Source organism: Neoarius graeffei, chromosome 3 (genome assembly GCF_027579695.1).
Source record: "Neoarius graeffei isolate fNeoGra1 chromosome 3, fNeoGra1.pri, whole genome shotgun sequence".
Lineage (NCBI taxonomy): Eukaryota > Metazoa > Chordata > Actinopteri > Siluriformes > Ariidae > Neoarius > Neoarius graeffei.
Genome location: NC_083571.1, coordinates 62,947,317 through 62,972,661, shown reverse-complemented (window position 1 = coordinate 62,972,661; position 25,345 = coordinate 62,947,317). Strand labels below are relative to the sequence as shown.

The following is a 25,345-nucleotide window of genomic DNA, read 5'->3' as shown; positions in this document are numbered from 1 at the left end:
ATTTATTTCTCAACCTAGACAATTCTGGAAATTTAGGAAATATTTTGGGCAAAGTATGGATATTCTTTTGTCAATGTAATGTAGACTCAAGCCACCACCACCACCATCATCATCATCATCATCATCATCAATGCGGCCTCAGCTGAGCTATATGCCTGGTGGCCAACTTATCATGATTGTTGATGCAAGATGTTTGTTCAGAGAGACTCTGAGCCCCATTGTCCCTCATTGGTGTATCTAGAAAGGTGGCTGGAGGGCAGCCCCTCCTTAGATGACCATGGGTTGGGTGTCACAGCACCAGCTGACTTGCGGGAAGGTCAGGGTGGCGATAGCAATGACCAGTAAGGCCAAGCCTCCTGTAGCCAATCTTGTCCGAGATACAGGGGCTGTCACCGTACAGCTCAGAATTGGTGATATGGTCTCTCCAGCTGATGAATACCCTACGGAACATGTGCGTGCAGGTGCCATTTAGGGATTGCTCCAATGCAGTTGTGAGGGCCCAGCCCTCACAACCATAAAGCAAAGCAGATTTAACAGTAGCTGAAAAGAAACAAAGCTATAGCTGTCTAGATAGATTTGATCGCCAAACATCCGTCATGCTGGTGAGTGCTTTCCAAGCTAGGCCTTTCCTGACCTAAGTGTCCGTCCCAGATGAGTTCACCCACGAGCCAAGGTACTTGAAATCGGAAACCTCATCAAGACATTGACCTTGGTGGGAGCAAAGTGGTATGTTGCTTGGACCATTACAGACTAAAACTTTTAGCCTTCGCAGCATTAAGCTCAAGACCAATGTGGCTGCATTCCTCTTCCATATGTTCCAGAAGACTTTGTGCCTGGGAAATACAATGGTGCTTGAAAGTTTGTGAACCCTTTAGAATTTTCTATATTTCTGCATAAATATGACCTAAAACATCATCAGATTTTCACACAAGTCCTAAAAGTAGATAAAGAGAACCCAGTTAAACAAATGAGACAAAATATTATACTTGGTCATTTATTTATTGAGGAAAATGATCCAATATTACATATCTGTGAGTGGCAAAAGTATGTGAACCTCTAGGATTAGCAGTTAATTTGAAGGTGAAATTAGAGTCAGGTGTTTTCAATCAATGGGATGACAATCAGGTGTGAGCGGGCACCCTCTCTCACATTGGCTAATGTTAATGTTCATGAGTCCACCATCAGGAGAACACTAAACAACAATGGTGTGCATGGCAGAGTTGCAAGGAGAAAGCCACTGCTCTCCAAAAAGAACATTGCTGCTTGTCTGCAGTTTGCTAAAGACCACATGGACAAGCCAGAAGTCTATTGGAAAATGTTTTGTGGACAGATGAGACCAAAATAGACCTTTTTGGTTTAAATGAGAAGCATTGTTTGGAGAAAGGAAAACACTGCATTCCAGCATAAGAACCTTATCCCATCTGTGAAACCTGGTGTTGGTAGTATCATGGTTTGGGCCTGTTTTGCTGTATCTGGGCCAGGACAGCTTGCCATCATTGATGGAACAATGAATTCTGAATTATACCAGTGAATCCCCTCCTTGAATTGCCACCTTAATGTGGTGGAGGGGTTTGAGTACCTCAGGAATTCTAGGAGCTATGTTGTCAGGGCATTTGCCCCTGGTAGGGTCTCCCAAGGCAAACAGGTCCTAGATGAGAGGTCAGACAAAGAGCGGTTCAGAATGACCCTTATGAAAAGAAAAACAGGTATTCAAGTACCCTCGCCCGGACCAGGGATACCAGGGCCCCACCCTGGAGCCAGGTGGGGGAGGGGCTCATCGGTGAACACCCGGTGGCCGGGCCTATGTCTGTGGGGCCCGGCCAGGCCCAGCCCGAATGAGCGACACGGAACCACTCTCCTGTGGACCCACCACCCGCAGGAGGTGCTGTAAGGGTCCGGTGCACTGTGGATCAGGTGGCAGCCAAAGGCAGAGGCCCTGGCATACTGATCCCCAGCTGACAAAACTGGCTTTTGGGACACCTCTCTGGTGAGAAAGGAGCCTGAGCTTGTGCGTGAGGTTGAGCGGTACTGAGTAGATATAGTTGGGCTCACCTCAACGCATAGCTTGGGCCCAGTGAATGAGAGGGTTGTTTCCCTGCACCTTTGGGTTGGGGAATGGTCTCTGACTGTCATTTGCGCCTATGCAGAGTTCAGAGTACCCGGCCTTCTTGGAGTCCTTGAGTGGGGTGCTAGACAGTGCACCATGAGGGGACTCCATTGTTTTACTGCGGGACTTCAACTCTCACATGGGCAATAACAGTGAGACCTGGAGGGGGGGTGATTGGGTGGAACGGCCTGCCCAATCTGAACCCGAGTGGTGTTCAATTGTTGGACTTCTGTGCCATGCACGGTTTGGCCATAATGAACACCATGTTCGAGCATAAGGGTGCCCATAAGTGCACGTGGCATGAGGACACCCTAGGCCATAGATCGATGATTGACTTTGTAGTCATTTCATCTGATCTATGACCGTATGTCTTGGACACTTGGGTGAAGAGTGGAGCAGAGCTGTCAACTGATCACTACCTGGTGGTGAGCTGGATCAGATGGTGAGGGAGGAGGCCGGACAAACCTGGTAGGCCCAAACGTGTAGTGAGGGTATGCTGGGAACGTCTGGCGGAGGCTCCCGTCCGTCAGATCTTCAACTGCCATGTCCAGCAGAGCTTCAATTGCATACATGCAGAGTTGTGGCTGCAAGGTTGTTGGTGCCTGTTGTGGCGGTAATCCCTGAACCCGGTGGTGGGCACCTGCGGTGAGGGGAGTTGTCAGGCTGAAGAAGGAGTCCTATCAGGCTTGGTTAGCCTGTGGGTCTCCAGAGGCAGCTGACAGATACCGATGGGCCAAGTGGAACGTGGCTCAGGCAGTCACTGAAGCAAAAACTCAGGTGTGGGAGGAGTTCAGTGAGGCCATGGAAAGTGACTTTCGGTCTGCTTCGAAGAGATTCTGGCAAACTGTCCAGTGGCTCAGGAAGGGGAAGCAGTGCTCTGTCCCTACTGTTTACAGTGAGGATGGAGAGCTGTTGACCTCAACTGGGGACATTGTCCGATGGTGGAAGGAATACTTTGAGGATCTCCTCAATCCCACCTTCATGTTATCCTAGGAGGATGCCGAGTCTGAGGGTGCTTGGGAGGACTTGCCCATCACAGGAGCTGAGGTTGCTGAGGTGGTTAAAAAGCTCCTCAGTGGCCGGGCTCCGGGGGTGGATGAGATTCATCCTGAGTTCCTGAAGGTGCTGGATGTTGGGCTGTCTTGGCTGACATGCCTCTTCAACATTGCATGGAGGTTAGGGACAGTGCCTCTGGATTGGCAGACTGGAGTGGTGGTCTCCCTTTTTAAAAAGGGGGACCGGAGAGTGTGTTCCAACTCTAGGGGGATCACACTTCTCAGCCTCCCTGGGAAAGCCTGTGCTGGGGTGCTGGAGAGGAGAGTCCAGTCGATAGTTGAACCTCAGATTCAGAAGGAACAATGCAGTTTTTGTCCTGGTTGTGGAACACTGGATCAGCTCTTTACCCTGGCAAGGGTACTGGAGGGCGCATGGGAATTTGCCCAACCGGTGTACATGTGTTGTGTGGACCTGGAGAAGGCTTATGACCGTGTCCCTTGCGGTGCCCTGTGGGGGGTGCTTCGGGAGTATGGGGTCCAGGGCCCACTACTGCGGGCCATTTGGACCCTGTATGACCGGAGCAGGAGTTTGGCTCGCATTGCCGGCAGTAAGTCAGACTCGTTCCTTGTGCATGTGGGACTCCGCCAGGGCTGCCCTTTGTCACCGGTTCTGTTCATAACTTTTATGGACATAATTTCTAGATGCAGCCAAGGGGCAGAGGGTGCTACCCCGGTGATCCAGATAAGTGGTAGAAGATGGATGGATGGACCAGCGAATTCTAAAGGAAAATGTCAGGACATCTGTTCATGAACTGAATCTCAAGAGAAGGTGGGTCATGCAGCAAGACAACAACCCTAAGCACACAAGTTGTTCTACCAAAGAGTGGTTAAAAAAGAATAAAAGTTAATGGTTTGGAATGGCCAAGTCAAAGTCCTGACCTTAATCCAATGGAAATGTTGTGGAAGGACCTGAAGCAGGCAGTTCATGTGAGGAAACCCACCAACATCCCAGAGTTGAAGCTGTTCTGTACAGAGGAATGGGCTAAAATTCCTCCAAGCTGGTGTGCAGGACTGATCAACAGTTACTGGAAATGTTTAGTTGCAGTTATTGCTGCACAAGGGGGTCACACCAGGTATTGAAAGCAAAGATTCACATACTTTTGCCACTCACAGAGATGTAATATTGGATCATTTTCCTCAATAAATAAATGACCAAGTATAATATTTTTGTCTCGTTTGTTTAACTGGGTTCTTTTTATCTACTTTTAGGACTTGTGTGAAAATCTGATGATGTTTTAGGTCATGTTTATGCAGAAATATAGAAAATTCTAAAGGGTTCACAAACTTTCAAGCACGACTGTATCATTCAAAAGCAGTGCAATGTCATCTACATGGTTCCACGGTTCTACAGAAATTCCTCTTTAATGCTAAACACATACTGTTCATGGTGGTTTTCTGAACATCGAAAAATCTGAAACCTGAAATATGAGTCCTGATATATGAATATGAATATCCTTTTGTTCTTTTAGTAAATGTCTTTGTTTTAATTTAGTGGTTTTCAGTTTATTGTTCAATTCACATCTATCTATCTATCTATCTATCTATCTATCTATCTATCTATCTATCTATCTATCTATCTATCTATCTATCTATCTATCTATCTATCTATCTATCTATCTATCTATCTATCTATCTTTTCCACTATTTTAATATATCTTTCTCACTAACAGGTTGCTTGTTGAGGCTAAAGACAGAGGAAATCCTGCTCTGATGGAGACATGCATTGTTCAGGTTCAGGTTGTGGATGTTAATGACAACAGACCAGTGATACCATCAGTGGAACCTCTAGTGGTCCCTGAGAGTAAGATATCAACCAGCTATCAGAAGACATAAACCACACAAAGTTTGTAGTGTCTTTTGTATTACTATATGGGTAAGCTTAATTCTTTACACAAATTCTCTTCTATTCTGTTGTTGATTTAGATTATCCACCTGGCCATACTGTCATCCAAGTAAAGGCCAATGATATCGATCTTGGTTCTTCAATCACCTACAGTTTAGCACAAACAGCGGAGGTAAATGGGAGTTTTGCCGTTGACTCCTATTCTGGAATAATCACATCTGTCAAAAGTCTGGATTATGAGGAGCAAACCCTGCATATGCTGACAATAGTGGCATCAGATTCAGTACATCAGACAGAGGCACAGATAACTGTTGAAGTTTTGGATGTAAATGATAATGCCCCAGTGTTCTCTCAGGAGTTTTACCAGGTTGGTCAGATATTTCATATCATGCACTTATCTGATATTGTAAGCTATTGTGCATGGTTAGAGCTTATTATTGTCTTTTTTTTCCATGTATATTTTGTCTTTTGTAACTGTATGATAAACTTTACTGTCTTGTGATATATATAGACAACAAAAATACACTGTAAATACCTTTAATAGATTTATATACTAAATTACATGTTTGTCTCGCAGGTAGTGTTGCCAGAACTAACACCTGCAGATGTGTTTGTGGTGGCCGTATCAGCTACAGATAGAGACTCAAATTTGAATGGCAAGATTTCCTACAGACTTCTCTCCTCCGTAAAGAGTGGCTTCTATATCGATAATGAAAATGGTAATATTTGTGTAAAGTTCATGCTTATAGTGAATTCATACAGAGTTACATCTGTGTAGTGGGAGCATCACATTACAACCATCCATCCACTCAATCCACACTGCATGCTTTCCACACTTCTGTGTACCATGCTTCTGTCTGTAGAAACATTTGTTGAACTGGAAATAGGTGGTGGTCAGGCAGAGGTCAAGCAAGGTGCAAATGTGGTCCATGGTAAGGTTCATTCTGTCCGGTAAGGTGCTGTCTTGAAGAAGTTGTTTCCTAAATGATTCAACTGCTTCTGTGGTGGGAATGTAGGTGAAAAGAGAAGTGACATCATAGGAAACCATGGTTTCATCTGAGTCTAACTTTAGGTCTGCAACTTTAGTGGCAAAATCTTGGGTGTTATTGATGTGATGTGGCATGTAAAGTGGACCACATTTGCAACCTGCTTGACCTCTGCCTGACCACCACCTATTACCAGTTCAATGAATGTTTCTACAGACAGAAGCATGGATGCACCATGGACTCACCAGTGTCCCCTGTAGTGGCCAATCTATACATGGAGGAAGTGGAAAACAAAACTGACCACTTTTTCAGGAGTTACTCCCAGCCACTGGTTCAGGTATGTGGATGACACCTGGGTTAAAATCAAAACCCATGAGGTAGAAGCCTTCACAGAACACATCAATGCAGTGGATATCAACATCAAATTCACTCGGGAGGACATCAGTGGAAACAACCTAGCCTTTTTGGACTGCAGCGTGCACATCAAACAAGACAGAAGTCTTAACATCGAGGTCTACCGGAAAAACACACACACACACAGACCAGTACCTACTGTTTGACTCTCACCACCCACTGGAACATAATTGGGGGTCATTAGGACCTTACATCACAGGGCTCAAAACATTCCTACAGTGGTAGAGGGAAAAGAGAAGGAGCAAAAACACATCAAGAAAGCACTTCAGAAGTGCGTGTTTGCCAACTGGGCTTTCGTCAAGATCAGAAAAAGAAACATAATGGACAGGGAAGAAAACAGCAACAAAAGCAAGAACATTGTCATTCCCTACATTTCTGGACTATCTGAGAAACTCAGGAGGATCTTCTACAAACACAATATCCTGTACACTTCAGACCCAGTAACACTCTGAGGAAGAAACTGGTCCACACTAAGGACAGGATACCCAGACACAAACAGGACAACGTAGTGTACACAATTCAGTGCAGTGAGGAAAGCACAGACCTGTACATTGGGGAAACAAAACAACTGCTTCACAAGCGCATGGCTCAACACAGGAGAGCCAGTTCCTCTGGCCAGGACTCTGCAGTCTATCTTCATCTCAATCACAAAGGATACTCGTTTCAGGACTGCAATGTATGCATTTTAGCCAGAGAAGACCGGTGGTTTGAAAGAGGAGTAAAAGAAGCCATCTTTGTCACCATCACTAACCATCACTGAACAGAAGAGGTGGTGGTCTGAGACACCACTTATTAGCCACATATAATGCAGTCCTTGGCACTTTCCAGAAAACTGAATACACATCCACACCAATATTCAGCTGACTTCAATGACTCACATGATGGCAGAGAGAGCCAGCGACCCACAGATCACCCTAACGACCCTCTAGGCTGCTAACACCATTCACACCTGGCCTCCAGTGATCCTAACAGTTACAGGATGACTGAGGCCTTGTCCACACGGCAGCGGATTCAGGTGAATCTGATAAAATTGTTTATCGTTTCGGCCTGGCGTCCACATGGCACTGGCGTTTTGGGTGCCCCAAAACGAAATCTTTTGAGAACGGGTTCCAGAGTGGAAAGATCTGGCAACGGCGCCGTCGCGAAGTCGTCTGGATGAGTAGAACGGATTTGTTTACGATGATGTCACAACCACATGACTGTGAGTGCTTAACGCCGGGTAGAAGTGTAATGAACTCGGTGCGAGTTGTCAACAAATCAAACAATCCTGCCAGCAAAAATAGGGAAAAAAAGGAGCGATCTCACCTCTTCAGATGTTGGTTTAAGTCCGACAATACATTCCTCAAAAGGGGCGTAGAAGAACAAAGTAATCCATCAACATGTAGCATTCAATTTATTCCGGACCATTAAAGAATTCTGGAGGATATCAGAATGTTGGCGGCTTCCATCTATCCCCATTCATTCCTCTTTCCGCGTCTCCATTCAAAAACGAGCACGTGATTTAAAGGGATAGGATAGGGAGTGAGAAGGTGTGTGCGTGTGACAGTGACAGGGAAGAACCTTCCGCGCATGCGTCATACTTCTTCTATTGTTCTGGTGTCTCCGATGGGACCGTCTTACAGTGAACGTAGCGGTGTGGCATCTGTATTGCATCGTTTTCAGCAAGCGTTGCGTTGCCATATGTACCTGATATTTTACTGATCCGTTGCCCATGTGGACGCGATATTTAAAAAAAAAAACTCGTTGCCGTTGTCGTGTGGATGTAGCCTGAGAGGGTCAACGAGTCTCCTTAGGGTTGCTTTTGGTCCACTAGAGGATAAATACCTAGAACTCCACACTAGTCAGACAGAACTGAAGAAGCCTTTTGGATGAGAGGTGAAACATCTTCAAGAATTTCAAGCAAGTCCAATTGCCTTCTTTAGCACCTATGGTTTACCAGCATGAAAATGTGCTCCATGTTTATCAAGAAAGCTAATGTGCAATTGTTAAACTCTCAACAAAATATAGGTGATGAGGATATCGCAGGTGAATAAACAGTGTAAACACTTTTCATGAACATCAGTGTCATACAAACACTTTACCATGTAACTATAGGCTACACAGATTATGAAACGTATAGAAAATGTGACTGTGATTTAACTGGATTTCTATAAAGTGTGTGCTTCACTCATCTGTAAAAGGTGATGTAGAAGGACAGTGTTAGACCTGAGCATGTGTTTTTACACGCACCTCTGGTGTGGATTAAAACACTTTGCTGTTCATAAACTTTAATTATTATAAACACAATTTGTTATACAGCTACTTTGTGTAATATATGTTAAAAAAAAACTTCAGAAATGCATCTGCTGTGGCCTGTATTTGGGTTATGGTTAAATAATTGATGGTGAACTGTCAACAAAGTGTTTTTAAAATGGTTACCAAACCTTGCAATCAGTCTCGAATAGTTTTATTAAAGGCACTGTTAAGCATGCATGAAAACAACTGCTTTTTGCCCTGTGATTAACATTGCAATTAATTTGCGCTAACAGTGGTAGCACAAATTGTTACTCTCACTCAGTATCTTTCTACTTTATTATTATTATTATTATTATCCTAACATTTTTTAGGATGATATTTTTCCCTCAGTTTTCAACCAGTCATCACCAAATTTCACATGAATACCTCTGGGCTGAATTACGTTGCTATGATTTTTGGTGCTGATCCAGATCACTGATCCAGAATGACCCATGAAAAACAGCTTTTTTTCAATCACTTATAACTCTGTCGATTTTTATCAGTTTTTTAAATTTTGTTCAGCAAAATGACCTTCACCTTGACCTTCAATTGACAAAGGTCAGCTTGCGTAAATTACTGTGACTTTAATCACAGTCTCTATCTAGTTGTTACACTGAATTAAATGAGCATCCCATTTCCAAAAACTTTCATTAATTTTACTTGATTATTTGTAAAACTGATTGACCAAGCAGATTTTATTGATGATAACTAATTAGAAAGCAAGCTATTACAAAACTACTTGGGTGATGCATAAAACCATAACTTAAAATGCCAGTTCCAGGTGTTTTAAAAAAGCATATATTTGACTTAATGCCTTTTCTATGCCCAGGTTCTATATATACCAACAGACCTCTGAAGTACATCGCCAACAGCAACATAATTCGGCTTCTGGTGGAAGCTCGGGACGGAGGCGATCCTAGTCTTTCTAGTGTCACATCTGTAGATATAGAGGTTTTGGACTCCAATGACCATGCACCTTTTTTCCAGCACAACACATATCAGGTGAGTGTGTGTGAGGACACACCTGTTGGAAGTGTACTCCTTCCCCTGCTGGCTCAGGACCAGGATTATTCTGAGGAAAACACCCACTTAGACTATACCATTACTGGGGGAAATGATGAGAGGCATTTCTGCATTGAAGCTCGTGCAGTGCTTACAGAATTCCAGAAAAGTACTGTGGGTTATTTAGTGCTGTGTGAGACTCTGGATAGAGAGACCACAGAGACATACTCGTTGACTGTTACCGTGATGGATAGAGGAGTGCCTCGGCTAAACAGCTCAACGATAGTCTCAGTCACAGTGCTTGATGTCAATGACAATGAACCAGTTTTTAGAAGCTTAGAATACTACGTGCAGGTCAGTGAGAACAACCAATTAAATGCTTTCTTGCTCTTGGTGTCTGCTCAAGATCTAGACCTTGGACCAAATGGCACCATAAGGTACGACATCATCTCTGGTAACAGCAAAGGTTTGTTCCGATTGAACTATCAAACAGGTATTCTGGAAGCCAATGGCACCCTGGATTATGAAGATGAAACTAAACACATCTTAACTGTCCAAGCATCAGACAGTGGTGGTCCAGATGACAGGAAGGTGTCTTTTGCAGTGATATTCATCACAGTGCTTGACGAGAATGATCATTTGCCCTTCTTTAGGTTCCCTACCATCAATTGTTCGGTAGCAGAAAACCTACCTGCTTTTACTCCAGTATGCATGGTCCATGCTGTTGATCAGGATGCAGGAGGTTTTGGCTTGCTTACCTACTCCATCCTAACCTCCTGTTTCATGGACTATGGCAGTGGAAACCAGGATACGAATGAGGCCTTCACCATTGACCCTCTGACTGGAGAAATCCATACCAGACAAATATTTGACTATGAGAGATCAAGTGAATACTGTTTTGTGGTAGAAGCCATAGACAAAGGAGAGCAAGCTGCTACTGTGAGGGTTCAGGTGGACATTGAAGGTGTGGATGAGTTCAGTCCAACATTTACCCAGAAGCTCTACTATTTCACTTTACCAGACAATGCCATCGTGGGCCAAAGCATTGGTCATGTGACAGCTATGGATTATGATAAGGGTCTGGATGGTATTGTGGAGTACAATTTAGTGAAGCCATCCAGCTTTTTCAGTGTCAACAAAAACAGTGGCAGTATCTATATCTCCAACCCAGTGTATCAGAGAAAAGGTAACATAGATATGAGTGAGGCTGTTGAAGCCTTCTTGATTCTGGCAAGTAGTCCAAAACTTGATTCCAGGTCAACAGCTTGCCGTGTTGTTGTGAATATTTCCAATTCAGCAGAGGCTTTAACCAGCGTTGCTGTTCGTGTCCAGACTGTCACCCTTAGTGTTTCATTAGCAGTGTTCCTCTTGCTCTTTATAAGTATAATTGCTCTCATATTGAGGTACAAATCTAAAAAGAATGATCTTAAGAAGACTGTTTTATTAGCTGCTAATATCAAGCGAGGACCTGTTACATGTAATGATACCCATGGCCTAAGTCAAGACATGCAAGAAAAGAGTGACCTGTTCAGGAACTCTGGCTCAAGTGGACGAGGTTCTGCAGAAGGTGAGACTGTTGAAGAAGCAATGATGATAAGTGAGTACCAGTATCTCAAGCAGCCTAATGCAGTCATACCTGAACCAGAATTGGGGATTCCTCTTGACTCATACCAGATTCCCTGCAATTCTCTTGATGCATATCAAGGAAAATGCCAAATGGTGGGAATGCCTAGTGTTGAGAGTCTCTATAATTTTAAAGAAGAAGGAGGAGGTGAAGGGATGTTGCCTCGCATGGTCAACGTGATGGAGATGGATGAGGTCATAAGAAGCTGCATGTCTTTATCTGAGCACCAAAATATGATTAAGGGATCCCTCACTAATCTGATTTGCCCAGAGAAGCACCTGTGTGGGAGCTACAACTGGGACAAACTTTCAAACTGGAAGCCTTATTTCCAGTTCCAGCCAACTATGTTTACCAGCAAAAGCGTGGAAAAGGAACCTAGGGAAGGTGATATTAACATGGAGCTTCATAGCCTTTTGTGCCTGCCTTCCCAGCCAAACCGTTGCACCATACCTTCTAGGATACCACAAAGAATGGAATCCTTTGGTAGAAAGCCCTCCAACCCAAAGTATAAATATTCATGTTTGGCAAAAAACCCAGGACTAAATAATTTTGCCATGACCTCTGACCTTTCTCCTTCTCCATCTCTTCTAACTCTGAGGACAACTAATGCTTCTCCTGTGGTCTCAGAAACTGGACTGAGTAGCTTTACCAAAATTGGATCCCTGCCAGTGGACGTCTTGGACGATGAAGAGATATGAATGTAAGATTTGCTGTGCAATGTAATTAATTTAACTACTCTTTAAGAACATTTTAGTTTTGAATATTAAACTGGATAACGAAAGGAAATTCATATTTTGATATTGCATTGCATTTGGTTTCTGTTGGGTTATAACTTCTCGTTTATCTTCTATCATTTCTCATTAGATATAGAAATTGCTACAGTGTTGGAAAAACTACATATGTATATTATGCAAATTAATTAAATTAATAATTTAATTGATTACTGAAACCAGACTTGACATAAAGTAGAGAAACCTTGTATATTTGGGACTTAAATATTTTATAAGAGGTAAAATGTTCATAAGGCACATCATTAGATCCCAGATACCAAAATATAATCTTTTTCTTTAATTTGAATATACAACAAATGATTAAAATAATATTACAGTGGAATATACAGTGTTTTAATCTATTCACCATGGTGTATTTCTAAGCATCATTATTGCAAAATGACAGTCACATTAGAAGATCAGCTTATTGTACAGTGATTGTTCTGTGAAATTGATGTCAAAGTTTGTTTCACAAGAAGAGTCTGAATATTTGGTAATTCTAACTTGCATTATTTTGTATTTTTTAAAAATGCAATATATTAATAAATGGTTCTAATCTGAATTGTGTGGTTTGATTTAGCTTACTTATACATGGGAAATGACAAACTGAAGGCAAAAATCTGCAGCACAAATTTGATCAAAATGCATCAAACACCTAATAAAACTAGAAGGGTGCTTGATAGCGTGTATACCTCTGCCAAGTCACATATTATTAACATCAAAATCAAATCACTTGAACCTAGGATAATAATAAAGCGGTACACCAAATTTCATCAAAATCTGTTCACTACTTTTTGAGTTGTGTTTGGAAAAGACAAAAAAAAAAAATCCTAGATCCACACACACATCCAGATTTGCATCAAAATCTAATCAATTGGTCCTTGGCCCATGGCTCACCTTTCCTCAAAAGTTCATGAAAATATGTTTACTACTTTCTGAGTTATGTTGGGAACAGGTGTGGCACAGTGGTGTAGTGGTTAGCACTATTGCCTCACAGCAAGAAGGTACTGGGTTCGAGCCCAATGGCTGACAGGGGCCTTTCTGTGTGGAGTTTGCATGTTCTCCCCATGTCTGTGTGGGTTTCCTCTGGGTGCTCCGGTTTCCCCCACAGCCCAAAGACATGCAGGTTAGGCTAACGAGTGTGGATGGTTGTTTGTCTCTATGTGTCAGCCCTGCAATGACCTGGTGACTTGTCCAGGGTGTAGCCTGCCTCTTGCTCATAGTCAGCTGGGATAGTCTCCAGCTTGCCTGTGAATCTGTACATTATAAGCAGCTATAGATAATGGATGGATGGAGGCAAAAACACAACCTCCTCCAACACAGTTGGTGGAGTTAAAAACAGCTCCTTCAGTATACAGTAGCATAAGGAGATATAAGCAAGACTATGGAGTCTTGCTTATATGCTCACCTTTGTGTAGCAGAGCATGAGACTTATTGCTGCTTGTTATGATGTAAGTGAAAAGACAAAAATATTCTTTAATTTCTTAAATAAAATTAAGAAATTTATGAAATTAAATGAGCAATTAATAGGCCTTTTTTGTTGAACCTAGGATAATACTAAAGCTGTACACCAAATTTCTTTAAAGGTGTTAATACATTTTAAAAATTATGTATTTAAATGGAATTAAATTAAGTGAAAAACAATTCATCCATTTTTTTTATTTTCCATGTTTGGCTTTATTTAAGTGGAAGTATTTGCCATGAAGGATTTGAAATTCATGGATGACATTCCAATTTAAATTAAATTATACCATCACCAGGATTCATATCAAGGCAGTGACCAGTTTTAGCTGAAAAATAGACGGTTCCTTACACAAGTTTAAAATGATTTGTAGAATAATAACATGCAATAATACTTAAATTGTCCACTTTTTCTGGCTCATCTAAACAGAATGATCAGTGCTGTTCTGCATGTAGAATTAGGAAGTTTATGATTACAGGGATAATCATTATGCACTTCATTCCCTCGACTTCAGACCACTTATATTATTCCAGAATGTAAATGTTATAGGCTGAATAGTACGAATGAGTTCTGAGGATCCTGGTGATCATTGCTTTTTTCCTTGTGAAAGATGATTCCACTCAGCTGCACCCTCTGGGTCATTGTTATCTCCCTACATGTGCAGTGTTCCTTCAATTTCTGCACAATCTGAAGAACAGAATCAGGATTTTATGATTCTGAATATAAAATACACCTTCATTTATTTTAATTTATACCTAATATATTTATTGATATGCTGAATATTTCTGAATGGAATTAAAAAAAAATTATGGATAAAGCTTCTAGTGTCAGCTCTTTGGAAGGGTAAGTCTTCCTCCACACCACAGGACTGTCTTCAGGATGGAGGGCTTTGTGGTTTCTTGATAACAGGACAAGCTGCATTTTTTTTTTTTGCCTAATTAACTTAAAGCTGCAGTAGGTAACCCAGATAAAAGTAAATTTGTCATATTTGCTAAAACTGTCACTATGTCCTGACAGCAGTACATGAGATGGATAATCTGTGAAAATCTGTGAAAATAATTGGTTCCTCTGGTGACGCCTAGTGATCCTAATGACATTTGACAGAATCCACCATGCCTGACTCAAAACAACCAATCAGAGCCAGGAGGAGTGTTTGATGGAATGTCAATCACCTGGACGGATTCAAAACTGATGCAGAGTTAGCCACATTTCTGCTTTACAGGCAATTACACCTACTTTATTTATGTTTGAGATGATTTTTGAAAAACAACAGCAAAAGAACACCCCATCTTAACAAAGCTAAGATGGTCATAGTTACAATAACACTCAGTAGTGCACATCTCATATTACTGTGATGTTGCATTCAGGCTAACATTAGCTTGTTTCCAATGCTAAGGCAGAAATACTCTTGGAGCATCTCTGGCTAAGGTGACTGGTTAGCATTATTTAATTTCAAAGTTGCTGAAAATATCTTTGTGAAGTGTGCAGGCGGTCATATCGGTTTGGTGTTTGTCCTGATATTTAAATGTTGAATGTGCATCCAGCTAAATGTTCTCATAAGTAGATTACTGGTTATTTAGCATGATTATTTACAGGTTCTGTTCTAAGAGTGTGCTAGTTTTAGGGTGTCGCCTCACATCAAGAAGGTTCTTGACATAATATGGATTACTACAGTTGTGGTGTTGAATAGGGCTATTTACAGTATTTTTTATTTTTTACTGTTTGATTTCAAATGCAATAAGAAGGCAAGAAACTTGTCCACTAATTAACTTTTGACGAGGCACACCTATTAATAGAGTGCTTCGAGGTCAGCGCGAACCCAGCGGCGGCCATATTGGAAGTCAAAGGTCGCCTGGGTCAGGCTGTGTCAGTGCATTGTTGTTGTTCAGCGAAGCAAAAAGGGGTGACAATGCCAAATACGTGTGTCATTGTTGGCTGTAGTAGCCGGGGGGAAAAGGGTGGCAAAAGCTTCTACAGACTCCCTAAAGTCCTGACTAACCAGGGAATTGCAGCACAGGAGAAAAGCGAACGGAGGAGACGACAGTGGCTGGCTGCCATCAACCGATCAAATTTAGGACAACTTGACTGTATCCGGATTTGTTCTGATCACTTTGTGACAGGTAGGTTAATATTGTCTTGAATTTCATAGTTACTAAAATAAATGTGATACAAACTATTATCGCGGACCCAACCGGACACAAATCTATCGTATGCTTCCATACTCTTGTAGTTCTGGAAATCCTTTAGTTCACAAAATGGACTTGGGTGAAACACTAGATAGTTCACAAGATCGATGTATGTCACATGTGGCAACAAGCTGGGGTCAACTTTCCATTCCTTCTCACTAACAGTGTATGGATCTACATTCCCAATGAAATGTAACTTCTCAGCATAACGCTCCCATGCCTGCTTATCTAAACTATCACAGTAGTGCTCCATCACTTCAGATGTCTAAATTCTTAAAAAATCCAAGCTTCTAAGCCCTCTAACGCGGAAACGAATCGGTGAATGTAAATAGCTGATGTGTACTCTATGAGCGCTCTGGAACGAGTGACTTCCAAGATGGCCTCGCAGACCGCAGTGTTACTATTTTTAGCATCATCTCGGAGCACTCTATAGAAACACATTCCAGGTGACTACCTCATGAAGCTGGTTAAGATTATCAGCGTCATCAAGGTAAATGCTGAATACTTTGAAGAATCTAAAATATGAAGCATATTTTCAAGGTCAAGGTTCTTTATTGTCATTTGCATGTTTCACATGTAAACGAAATTTGTGCCTCAGGGCCAGCAGCGTATATAAATAGAATAATTAAAATTAAAAATAAATATAAAAATAGAATGGAAAAAAAAAATAGTGCAGTTGTGATTAAAAAGTGTTCAGGTGAACAGTAAAAACTTCAATATGTGCAAAAATGCAAAACGAGGGGAGTGGGGGGGCAGCATCAGAGCTTAGGCTTAGTGTTCATTAGTCTCACAGCTTCTGGGAAGAAGCTACGCTGGAGCCTTGATGTTTTGGCCCTGATGCTGCAGAGTCTTTTTCTTGAGGGGAGGAGGCTGAATAGTCTGTGTGCTGGGTGGGTGGAGTCACCCATGATGCGGGCCGCTCTGGTCCTTCACCGGCTGTTGTAGATGTCTTCTATGGGCGGCAGGCTGCAATAAGTGATCATCTATGCTGTGCGCACCACCCTCTGCAGAACCTTCCTGTCCACAGCCAAGCAGTTTCCATACCAGGAGGTGATGGAGGAGGTCAGTGTGCTCTCCACCACACACCTGTAGAAGGTTCCCAGGACTGCGGGGCTCAGTCTGGCCTGCCTTAGCCTCCTCAAAAAGTAAAAGCATTGGTGGGCCTTCTTGACCACGCTGGCTGTGTTCGTGGTCCACTTCAAGTTGCTAGAGATGTAGACCCCCAGGTACTTGATACTGTGGACCATCTCTACAGCTTCTCCTCTGATGTAGAGGGGAGAGGGGGCGTGGTCACCTCTCCTGAAGTCCACAACCATCTCCTTTGTTTTCCCCACACTGATGCAGAGATTGTTGTCCCTGCACCAGTCAACCAGGTCCTCCACCTCCTGTCTGTATGCTGACTTGTCGTTGTTTTTGTTGACCACATAATTCCATATATGTTCCATATGTTCTTTCATAGTTTTCATGTCTTCAGTATTGTTCCACAATGTAGAAAATGGTCACAATACAGAAAAACCTATGAATGAGTACATATTATATCACGCAGAGATGAATTTGGCAAGAAATTGTTTGTCCAAATGACTGAAAATTCTCTCAAATTTCAGTTAATCTATTTATCTGTCAGTTTGTTTTTCTGTGCATCATCACAGCCCTGTGTGTTCAGAGGCATAAATTCACAGTCCAACCAAAGATCAGATTAAATGCCTGTGGCAGCAGGAGGCGTGGTGAAGCGTCGGCTGTGGACAGAGAGGAGGCAGGTAGGACCTGCAGGTAACACGAGGTGAGTCTCACTTGTGTCAGATTACCAGCAATTTATTTTGAGAGTCTTGTGTTGAGCAGCATGGTGGTGTAGTGGTTAGTACTGTCACCTCACAGCAAGAAGGTTCTTGGTTCAAGCCCAGTGGCTGACGGGGGCTTTTCAAGTCAAGTCAACTTTATTGTCAAATATGCTATACATGCTCGACATACAGCACAGATGAAATTTCAGTCCTCTCTGACCCATGGTGCAAAGGGGCAATGCAATAAATAAAAATAGAATAATTGAAAAAACAAACAAACAATATAAACAGTATAAACACTCTAGATAAGAACTAGACATAGGCTAAACACTCAAACAATATAAACAGTATAAACACTAGATAAGAACTAGACATAGACTAAACACTCAAACAATTTAAACAGTATAAACACTAGATAAGAACTAGACATAGACTAAACACGCAAACAATATAAACAGTGTAAACACTAGATAAGAACTAGACAAAGACTAAACACTCATAAACAGACAATATAAACAGTATAAACACTACATAAGAACGAGACAGACTAAACACTCATATATACATATATATCTCTGTCTCCTCACAGCAAGAAGGTCCGGGTTCGAGCCCCGTGGTCGGCGAGGACCTTTCTGTGGGGAGTTTGCATGTTCTCCCCGTGTCCGCGTGGGTTTCCTCCGGGTGCTCCGGTTTCCCCCACAGTCCAAAGACATGCAGGTTAGGTTAACTGGTGTCTCTAAATTGACCGTGAGTGTGAATGGTTGTCTGTGTCTATGTGTCAGCCCTGTGATGACCTGGCGACTTGTCCAGGGTGTACCCCGCCTTTCGCCCATAGTCAGCTGGGATAGGCTCCAGCTTGCCTGCGACCCTGTAGAACAGGATAAAGCGGCTACAGATAAGGAGATTTTATATATGTGTATATATATATATATATATATATATATATATATATATATATATATATATATATATATATATATCACACGTAAATTGGTGCAAATAAAAAAACAGTCAAGGGCACTTGAGGTATAGCAGGTAAACATGAAATAAGTAGTATAAACAAACTAGCAGCTGTTAAGGTGAGGTAGTGCGGAATAGTGCAAATGATCGAGATAAAGTGAGATGTGCGGTCCCTGAGTTCAGCGTGTTAATGAACGATGAGATGTATGTGTGTGTGTGTGTGTGTTTGGGGGGGGAACTGTGAGGATGACATGTCAGATGCTGAAGGGGGGGCCAGGGGTGTGTGCGAGCAGAATCTGTGGCAGGGGGCAGAGGGGGGATGAGGGGCAGAACAGGGAGGGAGTTGAGCCTCCTGACCACCTGGTGAAAGAAACTGTTCTTGAGCCTGCTGGTTTTGGCCCGGAGACTCCGCAGTCTCCTCCCCAATGGCAGCAGACTGAAGAGGCTGTGAGATGGGTGGGTGGGGTCACCTGCAATCCTGATTGCTTTGCGGGTGAGGCGGGAGTTATAAATATCCATTAGAGAAGAGAGAGAGACACCAATGATCCTCTCAGCTGCTCTCACGATGCACTGCAGAGTCTTGCAGCAGGACACGGTGCAGGCACCGTACCACATGGTGATGCAGCTGGTCAGGATGTTCTCGATGGTGCCTCCGTAGAAAGTGTGCATGATGGGGGCCAGGGCTCTTGCTCTCCTCAGTTTGCAGAGGAAGTACAGACGCTGTTGGGCTTTTTTGCCCAGTGATGCAGTGTTGTTGCTCCAGGACAGGTCTTCAGAGATGTGTACACCCAGAAACTTGGTGCTGCTCACCCTCTCCACTGCAGCACCGTCGATAGATAGTGGCACATGCTGGGTGTGCTCTCTCCTGAAGTCCACAACAATCTCCTTCATCTTCTCCATGTTCAGACGGAGATTGTTGTCCTTGCACCACATGGCCAAGTGGCTCACCTCACTCCTGTAGATTGTCTCATTGCCATTGTTGATGAGACCCACCACAGTCGTGTCATCCGCAAACTTAATGAAGAGATTAGAGTTGGATGTTGGTGTGCAGTTGTGGGTCAGCAGAGTGAAGAGGAGGGGGCTTAGCACATATCCTTGGGGGGGCCCCCGTGTTCAATGTGATGGTGCTGGAGGAGTTGCTGCCGACCCGTACAGTCTGTGGTCTCCCCGTCAGGAAGTCCAGCAGCCAGTTGCACAGGGAGGTGTTGAGTCCCAGCTGGTCCAGTTTATGAATGAGCTGCTGAGGAATGATTGTGTTGAATGCTGAGCTAAAGTCTATGAACAGCATTCTGACATACGAGTCTTTTGTCTCCAGGTGGGTGAGGGCTGAGTGGAGGGCAGTGGAGATGGCGTCATCGGTCGAACGGTTGGACCGATATGCAAACTGGAAAGGGTCCAGGGCGGGGGGGGAGGGCAGACTTGATATGCCGCATGACTAGCTGCTCGAAGCACTTCATGAGGATGGGAGTGAGTGCGGCAGGGCGGTAGTCATTGAAGCAGGAGGGAGACGGCTTCTTTGGGACCGGGATGATGGTGGTGGGTTTGAGGCACGTGGGGACAACAGCCTGGCTCAACGAGATGTTGAAGATGTCTGTAAAGACATCTGTGAACTCCTCGGCACAGTCTCTCAGGACACGACCAGGAATGTTATCAGGACCCGGGGCTTTTTGTGCATTTGTCGTCCTGAGAGCTCTCCTCATGCTGTCTGGGGACAGCGTCAACACCTGGTCACCGGGAGGTGGTGGAGTCTTCTGTGCGGTGGTGCTGTTGTCTGCCTCAAAGCGAGCGAAGAAGTCGTTCAACTGATTCAGCAGAGACGTGGAGTTGTCACAGGTCTGCAGTGAGGACTTGAAGTCTGTGATGGTCTGAATCCCTTGCCACAGGTTCCTGGTGTCTCTGCTGTCGTTGAAATGGTCAGCAATGTACCTGGAATACTGTCTCTTGGCCACCCTGATGCCTCGTGACAGATTGGCCCTAGCTGTCCTCAGGCCCACCTCGTCTCCAGCTCTGAAGGTGGCGTTCTGAGCCCACAGGAGCCTGTGGACTTCCCCTGTCAGCCATGGCTTCTGATTGGCCCGAATGGAGATGGTTCTGGTGACCATAACGTCGTCCATGCACTTCCTCATGTAGGCAGTGACGGTCTCCGTGTACTCCTGGAGATCTGTGACGTTGCTGTAGGTGGCCGCCTGTCTGAACATGCTCCAGTCAGTGGTGGAAAAACAGTCTTGGAGTGCCTCTGAGGACCCCTCTGGCCACACACGTATCTGTTATGTAGCTGGTTTGGTGACTTTAACAAGCGGCCTGTATGCTGGCATTAGCATAACAGTGGAGTGATCTGAGGCCCCAAGGTGGGGGAGGAGTAGGGCTTTGTAGGCGTCTTTATGAATGGTGTAAACATTGTCCAGAGTATTGTTTCCACATGTGGGAAAGTTGATATTACCATAGAGTTTTGGAAACATGCTCTTGGGGTTTGCATGATTGCTTTCCTCATCCTGGCTGGGGATTTCATCTGGGTGGGCTATCTGCTGCTCACTGATGTGCTGATAGAGTTCATTCAGTGCTTCACTCCTGTTGTTATTGGAGCTGGGAGGGATGTATATTGCTACCAGCAATATGGCTGTAAATTCCCTCGGCAGGTAGAATGGCCGGCACTTAATAATTATAAACTCCACCAGTGGTGAGCAGTGTTTGCAGACCACAACAGCATCACGGCACCAGGCATCACTGATGTAAACACAGAGTCCTCCACCACAAGTCTCCCCCCCCCCCCCCCGACTAGCGCTCTGTCTGACCGGTAGCATGTTAGCCGGGCTAGCTGAATGGCACAGTCCGGGACGCTGTCATTAAGCCATGTTTCCACAAACACAAGGACACAGCACTCACTCACAGACTTAAAAGATGAGCGGAGCAGGTGGACATAATCCAGCTTGTTGTCCAGCGAGCGTATGTTGGCCAGAGTGATGGTAGGGATAGCTGGCCGGTGAGGGCTAGCTGCTAGCCTAGCTCGGATACCTCCACGCTTGCCTCTCTTCTGCTTCCGCATGTTCTGCCTGTGGCGCTTCCACTGCGGGCTGGATGCAGGAGTGGGGGTCGGTGATTGAGCAGGCCTCCGGAGCAAACCGTAGTCGCATAGCACTTCTGCGTCCGCTGGATTTATATCCATGAATTTAGTTCTGCGGATGTCGAGCAGAAACTCATGGGAGTATGTGTGCCTTGAGACTGATGGACGCAACAAAGATGAACAGATACACACTGTTTTAAAACACAAACACGAAAACACTGTTCTGTCGGGACAGAGAGGAGCTGCTGCGTGTGTGCGCGCTGCCATCTTGGAACTATTTCTGTGTGGAATTTGCATGTTCTCCCCATGTCTGCATGGGTTTCCTCCAGGTGCTCCGGTTTCCCCCACAGTCATGCAAGGACATGCAGTTAGGTTAACATGGAGAAGGCTTGGGCTGAAGTGCCCTTGAGCAAGACACCTAACCCCCAATTGCTCTCCGGGCACTGTAGCAACTGGTGCTCTGGTTTCCCCCACAGTCCAAAGACATGCAGGTCAGGCTAATTGGTGGCTCTAAATTGACCATAGGTGTGAATGTGAGTGTGAATGGTTGTTTGTCTCTTTGTGTCAGCCCTGCGATGATTTGGCGACTTGTCCAGGGTGTAGCCCACCTCTTGCCCATAGTCAGCTGGGATAGGCTCCAGCTTGCCCACGACCCTGCACAGGATAAGTGGTCACAGATAATGGATAGATGGAGTCTTGTGTTCCTGAAAAGAGAGAGAGAGAGAGAACCCAACCCAGCAACGTGTGTGCCTGAGAGTGCATAAAGTAAAAATAAAGACACTGAAAAGTGATAGTTAAACTGAAAATAAAATGCACCTTTAGTTGTCAAGCCTGTCTCCCATTTCCCTCATTTCCATGAGAGTACTACACTGCAGTGTCCTGCAAGGTTCAGTTCTTCACTTTAAGATGCTGCCAGTACAGTACATGTTTAAACTGATTTTTTTCATGGAGTTGTTCTGAGCTTTCAGTAGACACCATTTTCTTTGAGGTGCTGGCATGCTGTTTCTTCTTCTTTTTTCTTTTTGAAAGAATGTCACATCAAGCATACCTGAAATGTCTTTAGTCTTTACCTTTAAATGAAATCTGTGTCTTAAAATGAGCAAAAGTCACTCATATTTTCAGAAAGATATTTATAGATTTTGCTAAATGAAATACAGGTAGTTGTCGACTTCAGGGGCGATTTCTCAGAGACAACAAGGGAAGCCGAGCTTCCCCTAAAATTCTCTCCCCAAACTGCGGCATCTATGACGTTGAATTCTCATTAAAACAATAACTTGCATAACATAATATATGCCCAAGATTGTATTTACGTTCATAACTATCCTGTAACTTATTTGAGTGATGTCTGACGAACTTGCAGTTCGCTACGAGAATCACCTTTGCTGCCAGGCTGTAACCAGCGTTGCCAGATACTGCTGACATTTTCCAGCCAAAATATGTTCAAAACCCGCCAAAATGCACTTAAAACCGCCCAATCTGGCAACACTGGCTGTAACCTATTTCAGTGGGCTCTATGGACTGGCAGCTGGGTATCCGTTGCAGTCTATGAGAGGGCTCTGAACAGCCAATTTCGGCTAGTTGTTATTGGTTAAAATCGACAAAATCGTCACTTCCAGGGAAGCCGGGCTTCTCTGGGACTAACGAGACAGTAGGAGGGACAAGAAGCCTGGCTGATGAAGGATTATTGGAGGTGGTGTTTGAAAGACATGAGGAGGGCGGGCTCTGTACATCGGCGTCGGCGAGGAACACGGAAGTATGATCAGTCAGTCCCCAGCGGATGTCGAGAAAGTGTAGTCGTGTGCCAAAGTGCTGTCCGACTTTCTTTTCATATAAACGTTTCTTCTCATTGATGTCTCTGTACATTACTCTGTAAATAAATGTAAATATTACTCGTTGTGCTCCGTTAACTTTCATCCATTCTATCAGTTTGATCATTCGCGAATTCACTCGTTTATTTCATTTGTAGTTCAATCTGGTTGTAGGCTAGCTTGAGCCTTATTGGGATCTGCAGTGCTAGCTGCTAAGAGAAATTGGTGAAGTCTCTGGAAAGCACAACCAGCTAGTATGACAGGGTCACATCATATAATGTTCATGAATCTGAAGTGTGTATATTGTTCAGTAATGTTAAGAGAATGGTGGGCTCTGTGTTATAGGTTATACCTGGGTATAATATTCAAGGTTCTGTGTGTTGCATAGCCTACCTGGTTATGAATTTCCAGACTGTGTTGCAGAAGATGTTCAAGGATGTGTTGCACAGCTGGGTGTTGTGTTAAAGACTCTGTGTTGCATATCAGGGTATGATGTTCAAGGCTCTTCGTTGAATAGCCAGTGATTTTTGGATGTTTGATATTTTTGATTAAGGATATGAGGCACTAGCCTGGCAAGCCAGACTATAACATGAAATGTACAAGCAAAAATACTTTCTGCCACTAGGTTGGGTTGTCTAGTTCACTATGCTAATGGGGCACACCTTTCTATGCTTTGATATCCGGCCTACAGGTTTTACGATGAATGCGTAAAATGGGCTTCCCCTGTTTTAAAAACCAGCAGCCGCCACTGGTCGACTTACAACTGTGTTTGGTTACGACTGACCGGTTGTAAACCAATCTGGTCGTAAGTCGGCTTATTTTAAAGGTCCCATGGCATGGTGGTTTGTTGATGCTTTAAACGGGCTCGTGGAGGCTTCCGGATGTTATATCCGCAGCCTTTCTCGAAATGAACCCTTGGCACGTAAATATAGCCTCCTGGGAGAAAGCCCCATTTCAGCGCTTTTCCCAGTGCGTCATTTTGCTAATGAGAAGCAGGAGGCGGGGAAGGGTAGAGGGTGGGGGCGGGCCATGGGGGGAGGGGCTTGACCAAGCTGTGCACACACATACTCGCTGCTATCAGCGCCTGTAGCCACGCTGCTAAGACAAAACCCCGTTCTCCCTTGGACTCCTTTCGTAAACTCAACATGACACAGAGAACAGAGAGTGAGAGTGTTTGGAGTGGTAGTTTATGAACGTATAATACCCTAGGCTTGAACACGCACTCCATAACCAAAGAGGATAGAAGCAGCAACTACAGCAACATATCGCTTATCCAACAGAAGACATGCATTGCGGAGCAATAGTCAAACATAAGCTCATAAGTTACAGTCAATTTCCAGACTAAACTCAGTTTAACAGAGCATGCTGCATGCTCTTTAGTTTTGTAGCGCAGATTACCTGGCTAACTGCAGGAAGTGGTTAGCTGCACAGCTAATGTAGCCATTGCTAGGCTAACGCACCGATTTTAAAACACGGCAAAATGACCAGTTATACACTTACTTGTTCGGTGTTTGTTGCTGATGCGGCAGGGATGCTTGGTATGGACCCAGGCTTCAGTGACAGTTGATGTGCAAAACCTGCCCTGTACTGTCCCAAGTTGTGGAAACATTCCTCAGGAAAATGCTTCCGACAAACATACACCGTCTTAGGTAGACTCGACGGTGTATTATTGAAGTAAATAAAATTAAGCCACTGCGTCTTCAGGGGCTCTCCCGTCGGCAGTAAAAACAGACTCTTTTCTGTGTTGTCACATCCATGTACAGCGCAATTTCCATGTTTCGCTCGCTTAGGTGATGCCATGTTGTTGTGTCCTCTATGGTCTCCTCACTACAACTGGGCGGGCAATCCATACAGTGGGTGGGAATCCAGAGGGGGGGCGTGGGGATCATCTCCCTTGCTGATATAGTAAAGGGAAGAGCTTATCAACGCGCCGTTTTGACGCGCCATTCTCAAATGTTGGGCATAGTTTGGTTTACACATTATGAAATTTCTAGCCACTGGGGTGACTTAAGAAG

At 44.0% G+C, this 25,345-nt stretch overlaps 1 protein-coding gene across 1 annotated transcript in view; it reads left to right on the top strand.

The window, feature by feature from the left end:
* The window catches only part of dchs2 (dachsous cadherin-related 2), a 44,123-nt gene extending 32,120 nt beyond the window's left edge, over positions 1-12,003 (top strand). Inside the window, exons 17-20 of the mRNA XM_060915958.1 lie at positions 4,833-4,963; positions 5,086-5,372; positions 5,583-5,724; positions 9,509-12,003. Of these exons, the coding sequence (XP_060771941.1) occupies positions 4,833-4,963; positions 5,086-5,372; positions 5,583-5,724; positions 9,509-12,003 (3,055 nt within the window). The remainder of the gene's footprint in view (positions 1-4,832; positions 4,964-5,085; positions 5,373-5,582; positions 5,725-9,508) is intronic.
* The last annotated feature ends 13,342 nt before the right edge of the window (positions 12,004-25,345 follow it).